The sequence below is a fragment of the Tachyglossus aculeatus genome, chromosome 4 (assembly GCF_015852505.1).
Source record: "Tachyglossus aculeatus isolate mTacAcu1 chromosome 4, mTacAcu1.pri, whole genome shotgun sequence".
Taxonomy (NCBI): Eukaryota; Metazoa; Chordata; class Mammalia; order Monotremata; family Tachyglossidae; genus Tachyglossus; species Tachyglossus aculeatus.
This window is the reverse complement of record NC_052069.1, coordinates 55,016,538-55,033,405: the sequence shown is the minus strand read 5'-3', so window position 1 is coordinate 55,033,405 and position 16,868 is coordinate 55,016,538. Positions and strand designations below refer to the sequence as shown.

Sequence of the window (16,868 nt, the reverse complement as noted above, 5' to 3'; positions counted from 1 at the left end):
TGTCTTAACTTTCCCACTGTTCATTATTGCTGGGTCTGAGGAAGTGATGATCACTTCTCTTGGCTTACAGCTCTGATTTGTCTGAGACTCCGTACTCCATAGAACTGGTTTCCCCGGTTCCACTCGACATCCAGAGAAGTGAAATTGCCGACTGAAAGGCGGAGTTCAGGTAGAGAGTGGTTATGAGCATGACCTGGGACTCAGAGGTCCCAGGTTCTAGTCCCAGCTATACCATTTGACTTCTGGGACCTTGGGCAAGTCACTTAACTTCTCCGGGCCTCAGTTACCTCATCTGTAAAACAGGGATTAAATCCTCCTCCCGTCAATTTAAACTGCAAGCCCCCTGTGGGACAGGGACTGTGTCCAACCTAATTATCTTGTATCTACCCCATTGCTTAGTTCGGGGGCTGCCACATAGTAAGTGCTTCACAATTTCCATAAAAATGTGGGGTGGGGTGAAAAGAACAGAAAGCATGTTGTAGATTTTTGCAAATGGGTTTGGAGAAAGAGAAGCTAGTTTCTGGAGCCGTGCTTATTAACTGAGAAAGTGTTTGATAGAGTGTGAGATAAATACCCTTTTGACTGGTTGGGGCCTGCCTGCTGCTTTGGCAGTTTGCTAGTCTTTTCATTTTCAGGGTTTGGGTAGGAAACGGCCAATAGGTGTCTGTTTCATAAACAGACTAATTAGCTATGTAGCTGTTCTGTTCCTCCCACCGGCCGATTCATGGATGAATTATTTTCCCATATCTCCTGGGCCTAAGAGGGCAGGAAGCATGGAGAAAGGAGAGTGAAAGAATCCTCAGGATGAGGCAGACAAAAGGGGCTGTGGAAAAGGTTGATTGTGGAGGAGATGGAATCTGGGAAGGGATAAAGTGACCAAGGGAAGGGATTCAGGGAAAGAGGGAGTCTTCGGGAAGCAGCTTCCAGTTTGCTAGGATTGCCTAAGCGAACTTGGCCCTCTCCTGTTAGAGAGTAAGTTCCTTGAAGGCCAGAGCAGGTCTCTTGTTCCTATTGCCTGTTCCTAAGAACCCAGGCTCCCAGGACAGTGCTCTGCACCCAGAAAATGCTAAATCAGTGCTATTGATGATGACAAAGATGATGATTGCCCCCTTTTACAGTACCAGCTTCTCGGGCCATACTACTGCAGTTGTTTGACGGAAGGAAAATTTTTCCTCCCACAATGCTAATGGCTTATCTCTCAACAGAGTCCTCTTGTGTAGACAGTAAGATCAAATAATAATAATAATAACGGTGGTATTTGTTAAACATTTACTGTGTGCCAAGCACTGTTCTAAGTGCTGGGGTAGTTACAAGGTTATCAAGCTTGTCCCACGTGGGGCTCACAATCTTAATCCCCGTTTTACAGATGAGGTAACGGAGCCTCAGAGAAGTTAAGTGATTTGCCCAAAGTCACAAAGCTGACAAGTGGCAGAGGTGGAAATGTATTTCTAAGCATATCATTTTTAAAAATACCAGAATTGTTAGAAAAGTATAAATAACGCCACATTTCATTTCAAACAGGAAACAATCAGGCCTTTTCTTCTTCCCACTCCTAATTCTATGAAAACAGACCATCAGTTTTTAGTAGTGCAAAGTTTCGGGGAGATCTAAATGATTCTATTGACTTTCCCAACTAGCAAACAAGGCACAACAAAGATGGTGGTGAATCTAGCAAAGTGTTTGTGTGTTTGTGTGTGTATGAAAGAGAGAGAGAGTGTGTTCAAATTCTACCCCTTCTAAAATTGATTATTGAAAGGTTCTAGAGAAGTCAAAGTAACATTCTGAAAATTTCTCAGATGGAGCACCTGAAGAAGATGTTGTTGAAACCCCTGCTGTATCCCATGAAGAACATACACACCAAGAGATTAAGGGCCACAAAACACTAGCAACTCCTGCTGTTCGTCGTCTAGCCATGGAAAATAATGTAAGGTTTTTTTTGTTTTTGGTTTTTTTTTTTAGACAAGCCTTAGTCTAATTGTTTACTGCCAATCTGCTCTTACCAGAAAATACTTCAATCAGGAAGTACTATCTATTTAGGGTCTTCTGAGTGTGAAGCACTGGAAAATGTACACTTAGGAAAGTCAACATTTAGGTCTCCCTGGAACTTTGCATTACAAAAACCTGATGGTCTGCCTTCATAGAATTGAGATTGGGAGGAAGAAGAGGTATGATTGCTGCTTGTTTGAAATGAAATGTGGTATTATTTATACTTTACAGCAATTTTCGTTCTCGAAAAAAATGATATCCCTAGAAGTACATTTGATCTTACTGTCTACCCAGTAGTAACCAGAATGCCAGGCCTGGGAGTAGGAGGACCTGGATTTTAATCCTGGCTCTGCCACTTGTCTGCTGTGTGACCTTGGGCAAGTCAGTTCACTTCTCTGTGCCTCAGTTACCTCATCTGGAAAATGGGGATTCAAAACCTATTGTCCTTCCCTCCTACTTAGACTTGAGCCCCTTGCGGGACCTGATTATCTTGTATCTGCCACAGAACACAGTACAGTGGTTGATACACAGGTACGTGCTTAACAAGTATTATTATTATTAGTCATAATAGTACATATTCATTTCCTACCTAATAGAAATCTGAGATGTTTCCACTCTTTTTTTCCTCCCTTTAAAAATTTTTCTTTCCTTATAATTATTTGCTCTGTAGAATAGCTTAGACGTAAAAGGGAGGCTGAGAGTACAGGACTTACTATATGTTTGCAAGGTTATGTTTTTAAAATACAGCTGTTGTTAGTGAGCTTCTATCCTTATGTAGGAATGATGCTACATATCTGTAATGTATTTACTTATCTGTAACTTACTAATATCTGTCTGCCCACCGCCCCCAGACTGTAAGCTTGTTGTGGGCAGGGGATGTGTCTGTTTATTGTTGTATTGTACTCTCCCAAGTGCTTAGTACAGTGCTCTGCACAGTAAACGCTCAGTAAATGTGATTGAATGATTGTGACGTTTTTCCGAGTTTCTTAACCCCGAATCCTAGCTGAAATAGCTCTTGGAGTCATTTTAGGAGTGCCCAAATCACTGTTGGTGTTGGCTGGGCCCTATAGCCCTCCAGTTTTTCCCTTCCTGTGGTACACAAGCCCCGCCCTGTGCTTGCTGTGTGACCTTAGGCAAATCACTTAACTTTTCTGTGCCACAGCATTCTGTTGTCTCCTCCTCAGACTGTGAGCTCCATGAGGGACAATAACTGTGTCCAACCTATGTTGTATCTACCCCAGCACTTAGTACAGTGCTTGGCACATAGTAGGCACTTAACAAATGCCACAAACGCTGGTACTCCCGTTTTCTCTCCCACCACTGTCTAACTCTCCAGCCCAGAAACCAGGGGAACATTCAAGGACCAGCCTACCATTCCCCATCATGGAGTTGGCTATAGGACGTGTGAGGAGAAAGGGCCACGTCTCCTCTCCCCAACAACTGGAACCAGGGAAAGAACCAGGGCCTGGGAATCCATACATATGGATTCTAATCCTGGCTCCACTGTTTGTCGGCTGTGTGACCTTGGGCAAGTCAATTCTCCTAGCCTCAGTTACTTCATCTGTAAAATGGGGATTCAGACTGCACACACTAAGCGCTCAATAAATACGATTGAATGAATGAATGTGAGCCTTATGTGGGTTAGCTTGTAACTTGTATTAGTTATTAGCTTGTATCTTCCCCAGTGCTTAGTACAGTGCCTGGAAGATAATAAGGAATTAACAAATACCTTAATAAAAAAGTACTCATTGCCAGGCAGTGGGTGTAAAGGTGGAATCTGTGGCCTTGAAACAAAATACCTTTATGCAACCTCCTCCAAGCAAAGTCCTCATGTGCTCCTCTGATTTATTCAGTGGCAAGTGCCCTTGTATGATGTGCAAATCATTAGGGTCTTCACTGAAACCCAGTAGCTTGGAATTGGTTGGTAGACAATAGTATGGAAAAAAAAAGTTGTAGTTTGAGTGGTGGTGGGGCTGGGGGGATTCTGGAGTCCAAATGCATGCAGAATTCCTATTGACCAGGCTCAGAAGTCTCCCATTCTGGCCTCTTCCTGGACCTATCCAGTAGAGAAGTAGACTTTAAAATTCCTAAAATAGAACCGTTTCCCATTTTTTTTAAAGTGAAAATTAGGTGCCTACTCATAGTTTGAGATTACACACGTAAATCCTATTATATAGAAATCACAGTAAAACAATGTAAATATATAATACAGTTTTTTAAATGTTTTGGGATGTCCCAATTGGACCAGGAATATCTTAGAATGTTGAGGTGCTTAAGGTAAAATGAGTGGTTAGTGGAAATGTTTTGACATCAATTGGTGATGAGATGCCACATAGCATTTTGCTCATGGTGCTTAACCTTGCTTTCCTCCCATTTGCACCAGACTTCATTCTGATGAAAAGCTATTGCATGAATAGGAAGGGCTTCCCTCATAATAAGTGGCACAGTGAAAATCCCTCATCAAAGCATTTTTAATTACAGGGATCCGTAGATTTAAGTAGAACCTGGTAACTTTAATTTGGTTGAATTCGCTGATAGGTGTGTTCAATGACGTGTAAAGTAGTATTGATTTGAGAAATATAAAGTAGTCTCTTATAAGCATAACTACAAGGAAATCCAGTCAGTTCTCCTCTATGACATGTTTTCACAGCACATTTTGGAAGGAGCACTGTTGGGGAATTGGGGAATGTTTTTCCAGTAGTGTGAATATGACCGCCTACAGCATGATGCAGGATTTAAGAAACTGTATGTACATGGCTTCGGGAATGGAGTGAGGAGTAGTCCTGATCCTATGAGTTTCTTGTGAAACAAAACCACACCATATTTTAGGAGAACTGCCTGAATCAGTTAGAAACCCATTTTAAAATCAGATGTATCAGACTCAGCTTCAAACATATTCAACAATTCTTTTTTTGTGTGTGTGTAAAAACAGGTTGTTTTGTGTGGTTTTTTTTTCTCTTTAGATAAAACTGAGTGAAGTTGTTGGTACTGGAAAAGATGGCCGCATCCTTAAAGAAGATATTCTCAATTATTTGGCAAAGCAAACTGGTGCTATTTTACCATCACCAAAGTCAGAAATTACTCCATCTTTACCAAAACTTAGCTCAATACAAACTCCACCAAAAGAAAAAACAATTCCTCTTCCAATTTCAAAGCCTGTGGTGTTCACAGGCAACGACAGAACAGAGCCTTTATCAGGTAAACACAGTGATGTATTATAATAATAAAATGACTTTGGGGGCATTGTTGAAGCCCATTGTTAGCCATTATAAGTAATACAGTGGTTTAACCGGAATGTGCTATGGGGGGTGACTGTATATGATGAAGCCAGCACGTGAAAAGGTCAGTCTCTGCTCAGCCAAAAAGGCTCAATCTTGATTTGGCTCAGATTTGTCTGAAACCTGGATTCTCTTTCAGTCCATCAGTCACCAGGAGAGTGATGGGCCAAGTTCGATTTGGGTTTTTTGGTAACAATGGCAATAATTAAGATAAGCGCTTACTATGTGCCGTGCTCTGTTCTAAGCACTGGGGTAGGTACAGGGTAATCAGGTGGTCCCACGTGGGGCTCACACTTTTAATCTCCATTTTACAGATGAGGTAACTGAGGCACAGAGAAGTTGTGACTTGCCCAAGGTCACACAGCAGACAAGTGGTCTATATAGGATTCTTGGATAGACATCTAATTGTTAAATCAATCATTTACTGAGTGCTTACTATGTGCAGAGCACCTTACTAAGTACTTGAGCAAGTAGAACATAGCAGTTGGTAGGCATGTTTCCTGCCTATAAGGAGCTTACAGTTTAGAGGGGGGAGGTGAGCAGTAGAATACATTAAGGATATGTACATAAGTGCTGTGGGTGGAGTGAATGAAAGATTCAAATCCAAGTAAGAAGCAGTGTGACCTAGTGGATAGAGCACAGGCCTGGAGGTCAGAAGGACCTGGGTTCTCATCTTGGTTCCGCCTGTTGTCTGCTCTGTGACTTCAGGCAAATCTAACTTCTCTGTGTCTCAGTAACCTCATCTTAAAAGGGATGGGGATAAAGACTGTGAACTTCATGTGGGACATGGACTGTGTCCAACCTGGATTAATTTGTATGCATTCCAGCATTTAATACAGTGCCTGGCATGCTGTAAGTGCTTAACAAATACCATTTTAAAAAAAAGTGGAAGGGAGATGCAGAAAGGAGAGGGAGTAGAGGAAGTGAGGGCTTAGTTGGGGAAGGCCTCTTAGAGGAGCTGTGGTTTTTAATAAGGCTTTGAAGGTGGGGAGTGTGATGGTCTGTCGGGTATAAAGGGGGAGGGAGTTCCAGGCCAGAGGCAGGATGTGTGTGAGTGGTTGGCGATGAGATAGATGAGATGGAGGTATAGCGAGTAGGTTGGCATTAGAGGAGCGAAAGACAGTGGGCTTGGTTGTAGTAGGAAAACATAAAGGAATTTTAAAGTGATTTCTTCAGAAGAGCTTTTACATAATTGGGCGTCATTCTGAAAGTCTTGGGCATATTCCTGTTCACAGATATTGAGTTATTTTGAAAACTTGAATTTAAAAAGGCAAGGTGACCCTTACCTCGGGCCATTAAAAGTACACCAGATAAAATTACATGCCGAAAGGCTTGTGACTACTTATTTTGTCTGTTTCAATCCAGTCAGTTTCTATACAAAACAGACTGCTTATTGACTCAATAAATTAAGCAATAAATTGTATTTATTGAGCACTTACTGTTTGCGGAGCACTGTACTAAGCCTTGGGAGAGTACAATATAACAACAGACACATTCCCTGCTCACAGTGAGCGTACAGCCTAGAAGATGAGCTCTTACAAGTGGGTTTTTAGGTTAAGTTGAATTTTACCTTCAGAATTTCAAATCCTTATCATACCTATGGTTTTTTGGCAGAGTTGCCATTTATTCATTCATTCATTCAGTTGTATTTATTGAGCCCTTATTTGTGCAGAGCACTGTACTAAGCTCTTGGGAAGTACAAATCAGCAACATATAGAGATGGTCTGTACCCAACAACGGGCTCACAGTCTAGAAGAGGGAGACAGACAACAAAACAAGTAAACAGGTGTCAGTACCATCAAAATAAATAGAATTATAGCTATATATGCACATCATTAATAAAATAGAGTAATAAATATGTACAAATATACACAAGTGCTGTGGGAAGGGGAAGAGGGTAGGGCGGGGGGGGGGGCGGTGATGGGGAGGGAGAAGGTGGAGAGGAAAAAGGAGAGGCTCAGTCTGGGAAGGCCTCCTGGAGGAGGTGAGCTCTCAGTAGGGATTTGAAGGGAGGAAGAGAGCCAGCTTGGCGAATGTGTGGAGGCAGGGCATTCCAGGCCAGAGGTAGGATGTGGGCCAGGGGTCGACGGCGGGACAGGCGAGAACGAGGCACGGTGAGGAGGTTAACGGCAGAGGAGCGGAGTGTCTGGGCTGGGCTGGAGAAGGCGAGAAAGGAGGTGAGATAGGAGGGGGCAAAGTGATGGACAGCTTTGAAGCCGAGAGTGAGTTTTTTCTTGATTTGTACGTTGACAGGCAGCCACTGGAGATTTTTGAGGAGGGGAGTGACATGCCCAGAGCATTTCTGTAGAAAGATAATCCAGGCAGCAGAGTGAAGTATAGACTGAAGTGGGGAGAGACAGGAAGATGGGAGATCAGAGAGGAGGCTGATGCAGTAATCCAGTCGGGAGAGGATGAGAGATTGAACGAGCAGGGTAGGGGTTTGGATGGAGAGGAAAAGGCAAATCTTGGCGATGTTGCAGAGGTGAGACCAGCAGGTTTTGGTGACAGATTGGATGTGAGGGGTGAACGAGAGAGCAGAGTTGAGGATGACACTAAGGTTGCGGGCTTGTGAGACAGGAAGGATGGTAGTGCTGTCAACAGTGATGGGAAAGTCAGGGAGAGGACAGGGTTTGGGAGGGAAGATAAGGAGTTCAGTCTTGGACATATTGAGTTTTAGATGGTGGGCAGACATCCAGATGGAGATGTCCTGAAGGCAGGAGGAGATGTGAGCCTGGAGGGAGGGGGAGAGAGCAGTGGCAGAGATGTAGATTTGGGTGTCATTAGCGTAGAGATGATAGTTGAAGCCGTGGGAGTAAATGAATTCACCAAGGGAGGGAGTATAGATGGAGAACAGAAGGGGACCAAGAACTGACCCTTGAGGAGCCCCTACAGTAAGGGGATGGGAGGGGGAGGAGGAGCCTGCGAAGGATACTGAGAATGAATGGCCAGAGAGATAAGAGGAGAACCAGGAGAGGACGGAATCTGTGAAGCCACGGTTTGATAGCATGTTGAGGAGAAGGGGGTGGTCCACAGCGTCGAAGGCAGCTGAGAGGTTGAGGAGAATTAGGATAGAGTAGGAGCTATTGGATTTGGCAAGAAGGAGGTCATTGGTGACCTTTGAAAGGGCAGCTTCGGTGGAATGTAGGGGATGGAAGCCAGATTGGAGGGGGTCAAGGAGAGAATTGGAGTTAATAACAATAATAATAATAATGACATTTATTAAGCACTTACAATGTGCAAAACACTGTTTTAAGTGCTGGGGAGGTTACAAGGTGATCAAGTTGTCCCACGAGGGGCTCACAGTCTTAATCCCCCATTTTACAGATGAGGTAACTGAGGCTCAGAGAAGTAAAGTGACTTACCCAAAGTCACACAGCTGACAATTGGCAGAGCCGGGATTTGAACCCATGACCTCTGACTCCAAAGCCCAGGCTCTTTCCACTGAGCCACGCTGCTTCTCGTTGAGGAATTGGAGGCAGCAAGTGTAGACGACTCATTCTAGGAGTTTGGAAAGGAAGGGTAGGAGGGAGATAGGGCGATAACTTGAAGGGGAGGTGGGGTCAAGAGAGGGGTTTTTTTAGGATGGGGGAGAGATGGGTGTGTTTGAAGGCAGAGGGGAAGGAACCAGTGGAGAGTGAGCCGTTGAAGATGGAAGTTAAGGAGGGGAGGAAGGAAGGGGCGAGAGTTTTCATAAGATGAGAGGGAATGGGGTCTGAAGCACAGGTGGATGGGGTGGCACTTCATAGGAGGGAGGAGATCTCATCTGAAGATACAGCTGGGAAGGATGGGAAAGTATCGGGGAGGGTTGCGATCAGGGGGCGGGGGGGATGGAGAAGGGGGAGGGGTGACTTTGGGGAGCTCAGACCTGATGGTGTTAATTTTACTAATGAAGTAGGTGGTCAGATCGTTGGGGGTGAGGGATCGAGGAGGGGAAGGAATCATGGTCACAGTCCCATTCAGACTGGAGCTGAGTCTCTGGTGGTTGAGAAACGACAACCCGCAGAGAAGCAGCTTGGCCTAGCGGATAGAGCACTGGACTGGGAGTCAGAAGTTCCTGGGTTCTAATCCTGGCTCTACCACTTGTCTGCTGTGTGACCTTGGGTATGTCACTTTACTTCTCTGGGCCTCATTTACTTCATCTGTAAAATGGGGGTGAAGGCTGTGAGCCCCATGTGGGACAGGGACTGTGTCCCCCCTGATTTGCTTGTATCCACCCCAGTACTTAGTACAGTGTCTCGCACATAGTAAGCACTTAACAAATACCATTGTCATTGTTATTATTACGTCTCACATGGGGCTCACAGTCTTAATCCTTCTATCTACCCCAGTGCTTAGTACAGTACCTGGTAAGTAGTAAGCACTTCACAAATACCATAAAAAATACCCATAAGTTGCTGGGGTCTTAATTGTCATCTCAGGGCACAGAAGGGAGCCGGAGCTGGAATTACCCTGGTGCATTGTGCATTGGGCCACAGCAGGTGATGATTTATCCTTTATAAAGCACTTATAAATGATTTAATTGAGTTTATTGATTTTGTTCCAGGCTTCCACAAAGCTATGGTCAAGACTATGACTGCAGCATTGAAGATTCCTCATTTGGGATACTGTGATGAGATAGACCTTACGCAGCTCGTTAAATTACGAGAAGAATTAAAACCTCTGGCACTAGCTCAAGGAATTAAACTGTCATTTATGCCCTTTTTCCTAAAGGTGAGAATTCAGCAAAGTAAATGTAAATCAATTATAGATATTTTGAGAAGTACAGTTCTGTTTGGAGCATTCTGAAACTTGAATGCCATACTACAATTTGCAATTGAAAACTTTGAGAATCAATTTGCTGTTTCTCCGAAACCCTTTGTGTAAATTATTCTTGATAAACTAGTATTAAGCATCCTCACAGAACTGGGGTCAAATGCTATATTCTGGCTGTCACAGTGAGAGAGTGTCCTCCTGATCTGGCAGGGATACTGGCAAGTGATTGATTTGAACCAAAATGTCCTAATCCTCTCCTGGATTCTTTTCGCCATCTTCTCCTCCACCCTGCCACCAAGGTAACTTACTTCCCTTCATTACAAGTAGAGTCATGATGAGAAGACTTCTGTCTTGTATTATAGAAAAAATAATAATGATGGCATTTGTTAAGCGCTTACTATGTGCAAAGCAGTGTTCTAAGTACTGTGGTAGATACGAGGTAATCAGGTTGTCCCACTTAGGGCTCACAGACTTCATCCCCATTTTACAGATGAGGGAACTGAGGCCCAGAGGAGTAAAGTGACTTGCCCAAAGTCACACAACTGACAAGTGGCAGAAGGCAGATTCTTTTCATCTGTTGGATTTCTTTTGTTCCCATATTTCTCTATCATTTCCAATCTTGGGGAAAGATAAAGATATGTATTTTCCAAATGCTATTTGCTTAATATTAGATTGTTTTTCTAAGTAGAGTTTTGGGGAAGGAAATTTGAACTTTGAGGTGTGATGTGCTTTATCAAGTACAGCAGATACGCTAGATATATTCGAGTGAGCTGCACTTGTACTGTTTGAATAAGGTACAACAGGCTCAGTCAGTAATATTTACTGAGCACATTCTTTGTGCAGAACACTGTACTGAACGCTTGGGAAAGTAGAGTATTACCGAGGTGATAGTCACATTCCCTACCCACAAGGTGTTTATAATCTAGAGAAGAATGGAGCACTTAAATTTTCACCCCTGTCTCTGCATATAATGGTTTTTTTTTGTATCCTCAATTACATCACTTTCAATTACAAATGGGAGTAATTACCTTTTAACCTAGTCTGTTTTTCTCTTCAGTAACTTTCTTTACCCAGTCAGGGTACAATGTGCTTATTTCATAGTATAGCAGTTTTTTTTCTATTTAACAGGCTGCATCTCTGGGATTATTGCATTATCCTATCCTTAATGCTTCCGTGGATGAAAACTGCCAGAATATAACATATAAGGTTTGTACCCAAGCCCTAATTCACCTGTATCCTTATAATCGAGTGAACATAAATAAATGTCATATTAGAGAACTGAACTGGAAAGGATTGTAAGCATCTTGGGGATTGTTACTACAATACCACTGTAGTAGAGTGGAAATATGCTTCTGTTATACCTTTTTTTACCTTCTTACAGCATTGGTTGTTTTTATGCCCTGCTGGGCTGGGTGACTTGGAGCTTTTTTGCACTCTCACTATAGGTGGAGGTGGAGCTTCCCACTATGGAAACCACATTTTCTGGAAACAACGCTTTCAGGGACCACAATCCCCTGAGGCCCTTCTCCCTCAAATTCTGCCCCAGGTGAACCACTCCACCCAAATCAAAATACAGACCCATCAGGCTTCTAGTTCAGGGTTTTCAAATCAATCAATCAATCAATCATATTAATTGAGCGTTTACTGTGTGCAGAGCACTGTACTAAGCGCTTGGGAAGTACAAGTTGGCAACATATAGAGACAGTCCCTACCCAACAGTGGGCTCACAGTCTAAAAGGGGGAGACGGAGACCAAACCAAACGTACTAACAAAATAAAATAAATAAAATAGATATGTACAAGTCAGTACAAGTTTCAAACTGTTAAGTGGTCTCTTACTGATGAGATTGAAAACCTGTGGCTCAGAGGGATTTCTGAATTCTATTCCAACCTCTGGGTTTAAAATCTGTTAACTAATATATTTGAGTCATAATGGAGGTGATAGGTGATTGGAGGTCACAGGACTAGAGAGTTTGATAGGACTTGCTCAGTAAATACCGATGATGACGATGGTAGTGCTAATTTTGTTAGCTGTTCCAGACTGGTGACTAAATGAGGATGGATAGTTGTTAATAATGGTATTTCCTAAGTGCAAACTACATACCAAGCACTGTATATAGTGTCTGTCCTGCGTGGGGTTCATAGCCTGAGAGATCAGTTTAATCCCCATTATGCAGATGAGGAAACTGAGGCACAGAGAAGTCAAGTCACTTACCCAAGGCCACACAGCAGGCAAGAAATAGTGACAGAGCTGGGATTAGAACCCGTGCCTCCTGAATCGAATCCCAGGCCTATGCTTCCACTAGACCATGCTGTTCTTTTAAAGAAAAATACGTTACTAGCTTGCCGTCCTGGTAACCAGGAAGCTTTTCCTTAAGTCCAGTTGATAATCTCCTCTGGACATGGATATGTAGAATGTCTTGTCATCTTCATACCCAAAGGACTTGGCAATACACTTGAAGACTGTTATCCATTTATAACTCTGTTTAGTTCAGAGAGGAGAATCTTAATTCTGGTACCTTATTTTCCCATCCCTAAGGTCCTTTTTTTAATTGCTCCATTTGGGTCCGGGAGGTCTAATCATTATCCCAACCCCAAAGTGTTCCCTTCTGGAAACAACTCTTGGAAATTCTCAGAGTCTGGTCAGGGACAGTGAAATCTCAGAGGTGTCAAATCAGTTCATCAGTGGTACTAGCGCTTACTATAAGCAGAGCATTGTATTAAACACATGGGAGAGAACAGTTCAACAGAATTAGCAGACAGTCCCCTGCCCATAATGAACTTACAGGCTAGTGGGGGAGACAGGCATTAATATGAATAAATAAGTAAAATAATATATAACTTAAAGATATTATGTACCTAAGTGCTGTGGGGCTGGGGGTGGGGACGAATTTCAAATGCCCAAAGGTCACAAATCCAAGTGCATAGATAAACACAAGAAGGGAGAGGTGGAGGAGTGACAAAGGATGCTGATAGGAAAATCATGTTCAGTATTTGAATTTCAGGAATTTTGAGGCGTGTCTGTACAGTGTTGATTGCTTTTAATATTCAGAAGCTCAAAATTCCTTGTAATGAACCAGTAGATCTGCCTCTAAGAAAAAAAGTACTATTAAGTACAAATTAACTTTCTGGAGTTTGAAAAAATAGTATGTAAAGTTAAAAATAGAAATTCTGTTTCAGTTCTAAAGTCCTCTTTGCCTCAGTTTCCTCATCAATAGAATGGGAATTGGATCCATGTTATCCCTCCTGCTTAGTGTGGGGCAGGGAACTTCACTCACACGCTGTGCTCTTTCGACAAGTACCGCATCAAATAAATCCACTCTGTGGACAAGTTTTCCTCCAGGGCTGTTGCCACAAGATGACTGGATTTTGGGTTTTTTGTGGGGAACTGTGTCTGACATGATTGCTTTGTATCTACCCCAGCGCCTGGAACATCACTTGACACATAGTAAGCACATAACACATACTTTTATTGTTATTATCAGTAGTAGTATTTAAGGGATTGGGGGCAGATGGAAGAGGAAGCGGGCTGCCAAGTGAGAGAAAAATCAGAGGAGCAGCATTAGCAAGTAACAGAGAAGTCAAACACAAAATAACAACTTTTTTTGAATTTAATCCAAAATGAAAAAAATCAGGGCATAGAAAGAGGTATAAAAAAATCCATATTTTAATTTTGTTAATGGTGTGTGAATTGTAGTTTCTCCACAAAGAGTGTTAGAGAAAACAGTGGAGATTTATCTTTGCTTTTTTAAACTGGAGACTATTGTCAATTATTCTCTTTTAGGCCTCTCATAATATTGGAATTGCCATGGATACTGAACAAGGGCTAATTGTCCCTAATGTGAAAAATGTTCAGGTCTGTAGTGTGTTGGAAATTGCTGCAGAATTGAATCGCCTACAGAAATTGGGCTCTGCCAATCAGCTGGGAACCACAGACCTCACAGGGGGAACATTTACCCTTTCCAACATTGGATCAGTGAGTAATTTACTAACTAACGGATTCGCCTTCATAAAACGCAGCTGACAGGAATTGGTGCATGGGTTGTACATCTGAAAGTGTGAGTCAGTAATACAAACGCTCTTTGTTTTATATGTAGAAATGTTCATTATGTTTTTTTTAAAGGGACTGATTAATGCCTCCAATGTTCCTTTTTCTAGATTGGTGGGACCTATGCCAAACCAGTGATTTTGCCACCTGAAGTAGCAATTGGAGCTCTTGGCACAATCCAGGTATGTTGCTCAGAAGCAAAGAAACATTTTTTGAGTTTAAGCAAGGCAGGAATAGTGTCTCTAGTTCAAAGTAGCCATTAAGTCTAAATGTGAAGCATGGTAACGGGGATGGCCGTACTTGATGACCTCAGGAACTTTGTAACCGACCGACCAAGATCAATTCTCTGACAGGAAGAGGAGTGAAGGTAGGGGATGCTTATATTTAGAGTAAACAAAAAAGAAAAGTTCTCTCCTTTTACCTCTATTCATTTTTTTCCCCTTCCATTGCTCCTGGTGTTCTGATTGAGTCTGTGGGTTCTGGAAAAAGCACCTGATTCCCAGGAAAGCTACTGTATATGACTTGAGGTGGCCACATAGGCTTGGGAAAGGGCCAAAGAGAATAATAGTAGTACTAATGTTGATATGTGTTAAGCGCTTACTATGTGCCAAGCACTGTTCTAAGCACTGGGGTAGATAAAAGGTCATCAGGTTGTCCTACATGGAGCTCACAGTCTTCATCTCCATTTTACAGATGAGGTAACTGAGGCACAGAGAAGTGAAGTGACTTGCCCAAGGTCACACAGCTGACAAGCCGCGGAGCTGGGGTTAGAACCCATGACCTCTGATTCCCAAGCCCGGGCTCTTTCCACTAAGCCGCGCTGCTTCTCTAATCTGCCTATCCACTATAATTTTTAGGGGATTGGAAAATTTAGAAGCATAGATTCCCACAGGCAGAGTAGAGAAGGACTGAATGTTAAAAGTTATCTCAGATTTTGGGTGCTATTTTGCATCAGAACTTAGTGTGCTTTTGCGACGTTGCCAGGGGCTTCCCAGCCCTAAATCCCGGCCGAAAGAGCCCCCGGAGTCACTTTAGGAGCACTTGGAAACTGGTCAACCTCTGCTGGGTCCTGTAGTCCTCCAGTTCTTCCATTCTTGAATTTCAGGTTGGGAGACCTTTTCTACACAGTGCACCCCTATTACTGCTCCTGCTGCCACCCCCTTTGGACTAAAGCTCAGTCATATTTTGTTAATATGTTTGGTTTTGTTCTCTGTCTCCCCCTTCTAGACTGTAAGCCCACTGTTGGTTAGGGACCGTCTCTATATGTTGCCAACTTGTACTTCCCAAGTGCTTTGTACAGTGCTCTGCACACAGTAAGCGCTCAGTAAATACGATTGATTGATTGATTGGAGACATGGGGGAGGGGTCATTGGGGACTAGCCTGCCACCCTCTTTCTGTGATTCCCAAGAAGCTCCCTTCTGTGGCTTCCCAGGTTCATGTGTTTCCCTGGCACCCAGAGCTTTTTCTCTAGCCCCACCACAGGCAGACACCAAGATCTGTGATCTCAGCAACCTTTAATGGGTTCTTAATTTGGTAACAGTGAAAAGTGAAAACAATTCCAGGTTCAAGCCACCTTTCCCTATCTCTAATATTTCTCACCTCACATCCCGGACCCTCTGTATTTCCCTGCAGGCATCTTTTAGACTGTGAGCCCACTGTTGGGTAGGGACTGTCTCTGTATGTTGCCAACTTGTACTTCCCAAGTGCTTAGTACAGTGCTCTGCACACAGTAAGCGCTCAATAAATACGATTGATGATGATGATGATGATCCAGGAGCTCATGTTCCTGTGATCCTTTCCCCTCTTCTCTAGGGGCATCCCAACTTCCAGTCCCTCCCTCCTTTCCCTCTCCCTCTCCACCCCTGCCCCTCCCGGCAAACCATTACCAATATTTCTCAGGTTCAAGCTATACAATATCCAGGTTAGAAAATTTAAATTTAACTTTTATTATTATTATTAGTCGTAGACCTAATTTTCGTTTGCATAATTCCTTCCCAGTTACAGGTCTTTTTTTATCCCTTTCAATCTAGCACGAAATGCTGTCAGTTCTACCTTCACAACATTGCTAAAATCCACCCTTTCCTGTCCATTCAGATTGCTCCCATGCTGATCTAAGCACTTACCCTCTCACTGCCTCCTCACTGACCTCCTGGCCTCCTGACTCTCCCCACTCCAGTTCCTACTTCACTCTGCTGCACAGATCATTTATCAACAAAAACGTTCAGTCTGTGGCTCCCCACTCCTCATGAACCTCCAGTGACTGCCCACCCATCCACCTCCGCATCAACAGGAACTCCATACCGTTGGCTTCAAAGCACTTGCTCAGTTCTCCCCACCCTGCCTCACCTCACCAAACTCCTACTACAGCCCAGCCCACACAATCCACTCCTCCAGCGCCAAGCCTGCTCACTATTCCCCAATCTCGTCTCTCTCGCCACTGACCCCTTTCCCACATCCTTCACCTTAGCCTGGAAGTCCCCCCCATACTTATTCCCCAGACCACCTCTCTGTTCACCTTCAAAGCATTATTAATTTCCCGTTATTAACTCTACATCTCCGAGGCCTTTCCTGTTTAAGCCCTTTTTTCCCCAGCTCACTCTCCCTTCTGTCGTCTGTGCACTTGGATCTTTCTGACCTTTGGACATGGGATATTTAGCCCAGCCCCACAGCACTTCTGTGCTTATCTTTAAATTATAAATTACATATTCATATTAACGTCTGTCAGCTTGTTATACGCGGGAAACACGAATGCTAATTCTGTTGTACTCTCCCAAGCACTTAGTACAGTGCTCTGTACAGAGTAA

At 43.3% G+C, this 16,868-nt stretch overlaps 1 protein-coding gene across 2 annotated transcripts in view; it reads left to right on the top strand.

Annotated features, from left to right (window-relative positions):
• Positions 1-16,868, top strand: part of DBT (dihydrolipoamide branched chain transacylase E2) — a 37,192-nt gene that overhangs the window by 19,063 nt on the left and 1,261 nt on the right. For both annotated transcript variants that reach the window (XM_038745879.1, XM_038745880.1), the window contains exons 5-10: positions 1,797-1,924; positions 4,950-5,184; positions 9,808-9,974; positions 11,145-11,222; positions 13,800-13,991; positions 14,174-14,245. In XM_038745879.1, coding sequence (XP_038601807.1) covers positions 1,797-1,924; positions 4,950-5,184; positions 9,808-9,974; positions 11,145-11,222; positions 13,800-13,991; positions 14,174-14,245 — 872 coding nt within the window. The remainder of the gene's footprint in view (positions 1-1,796; positions 1,925-4,949; positions 5,185-9,807; positions 9,975-11,144; positions 11,223-13,799; positions 13,992-14,173; positions 14,246-16,868) is intronic.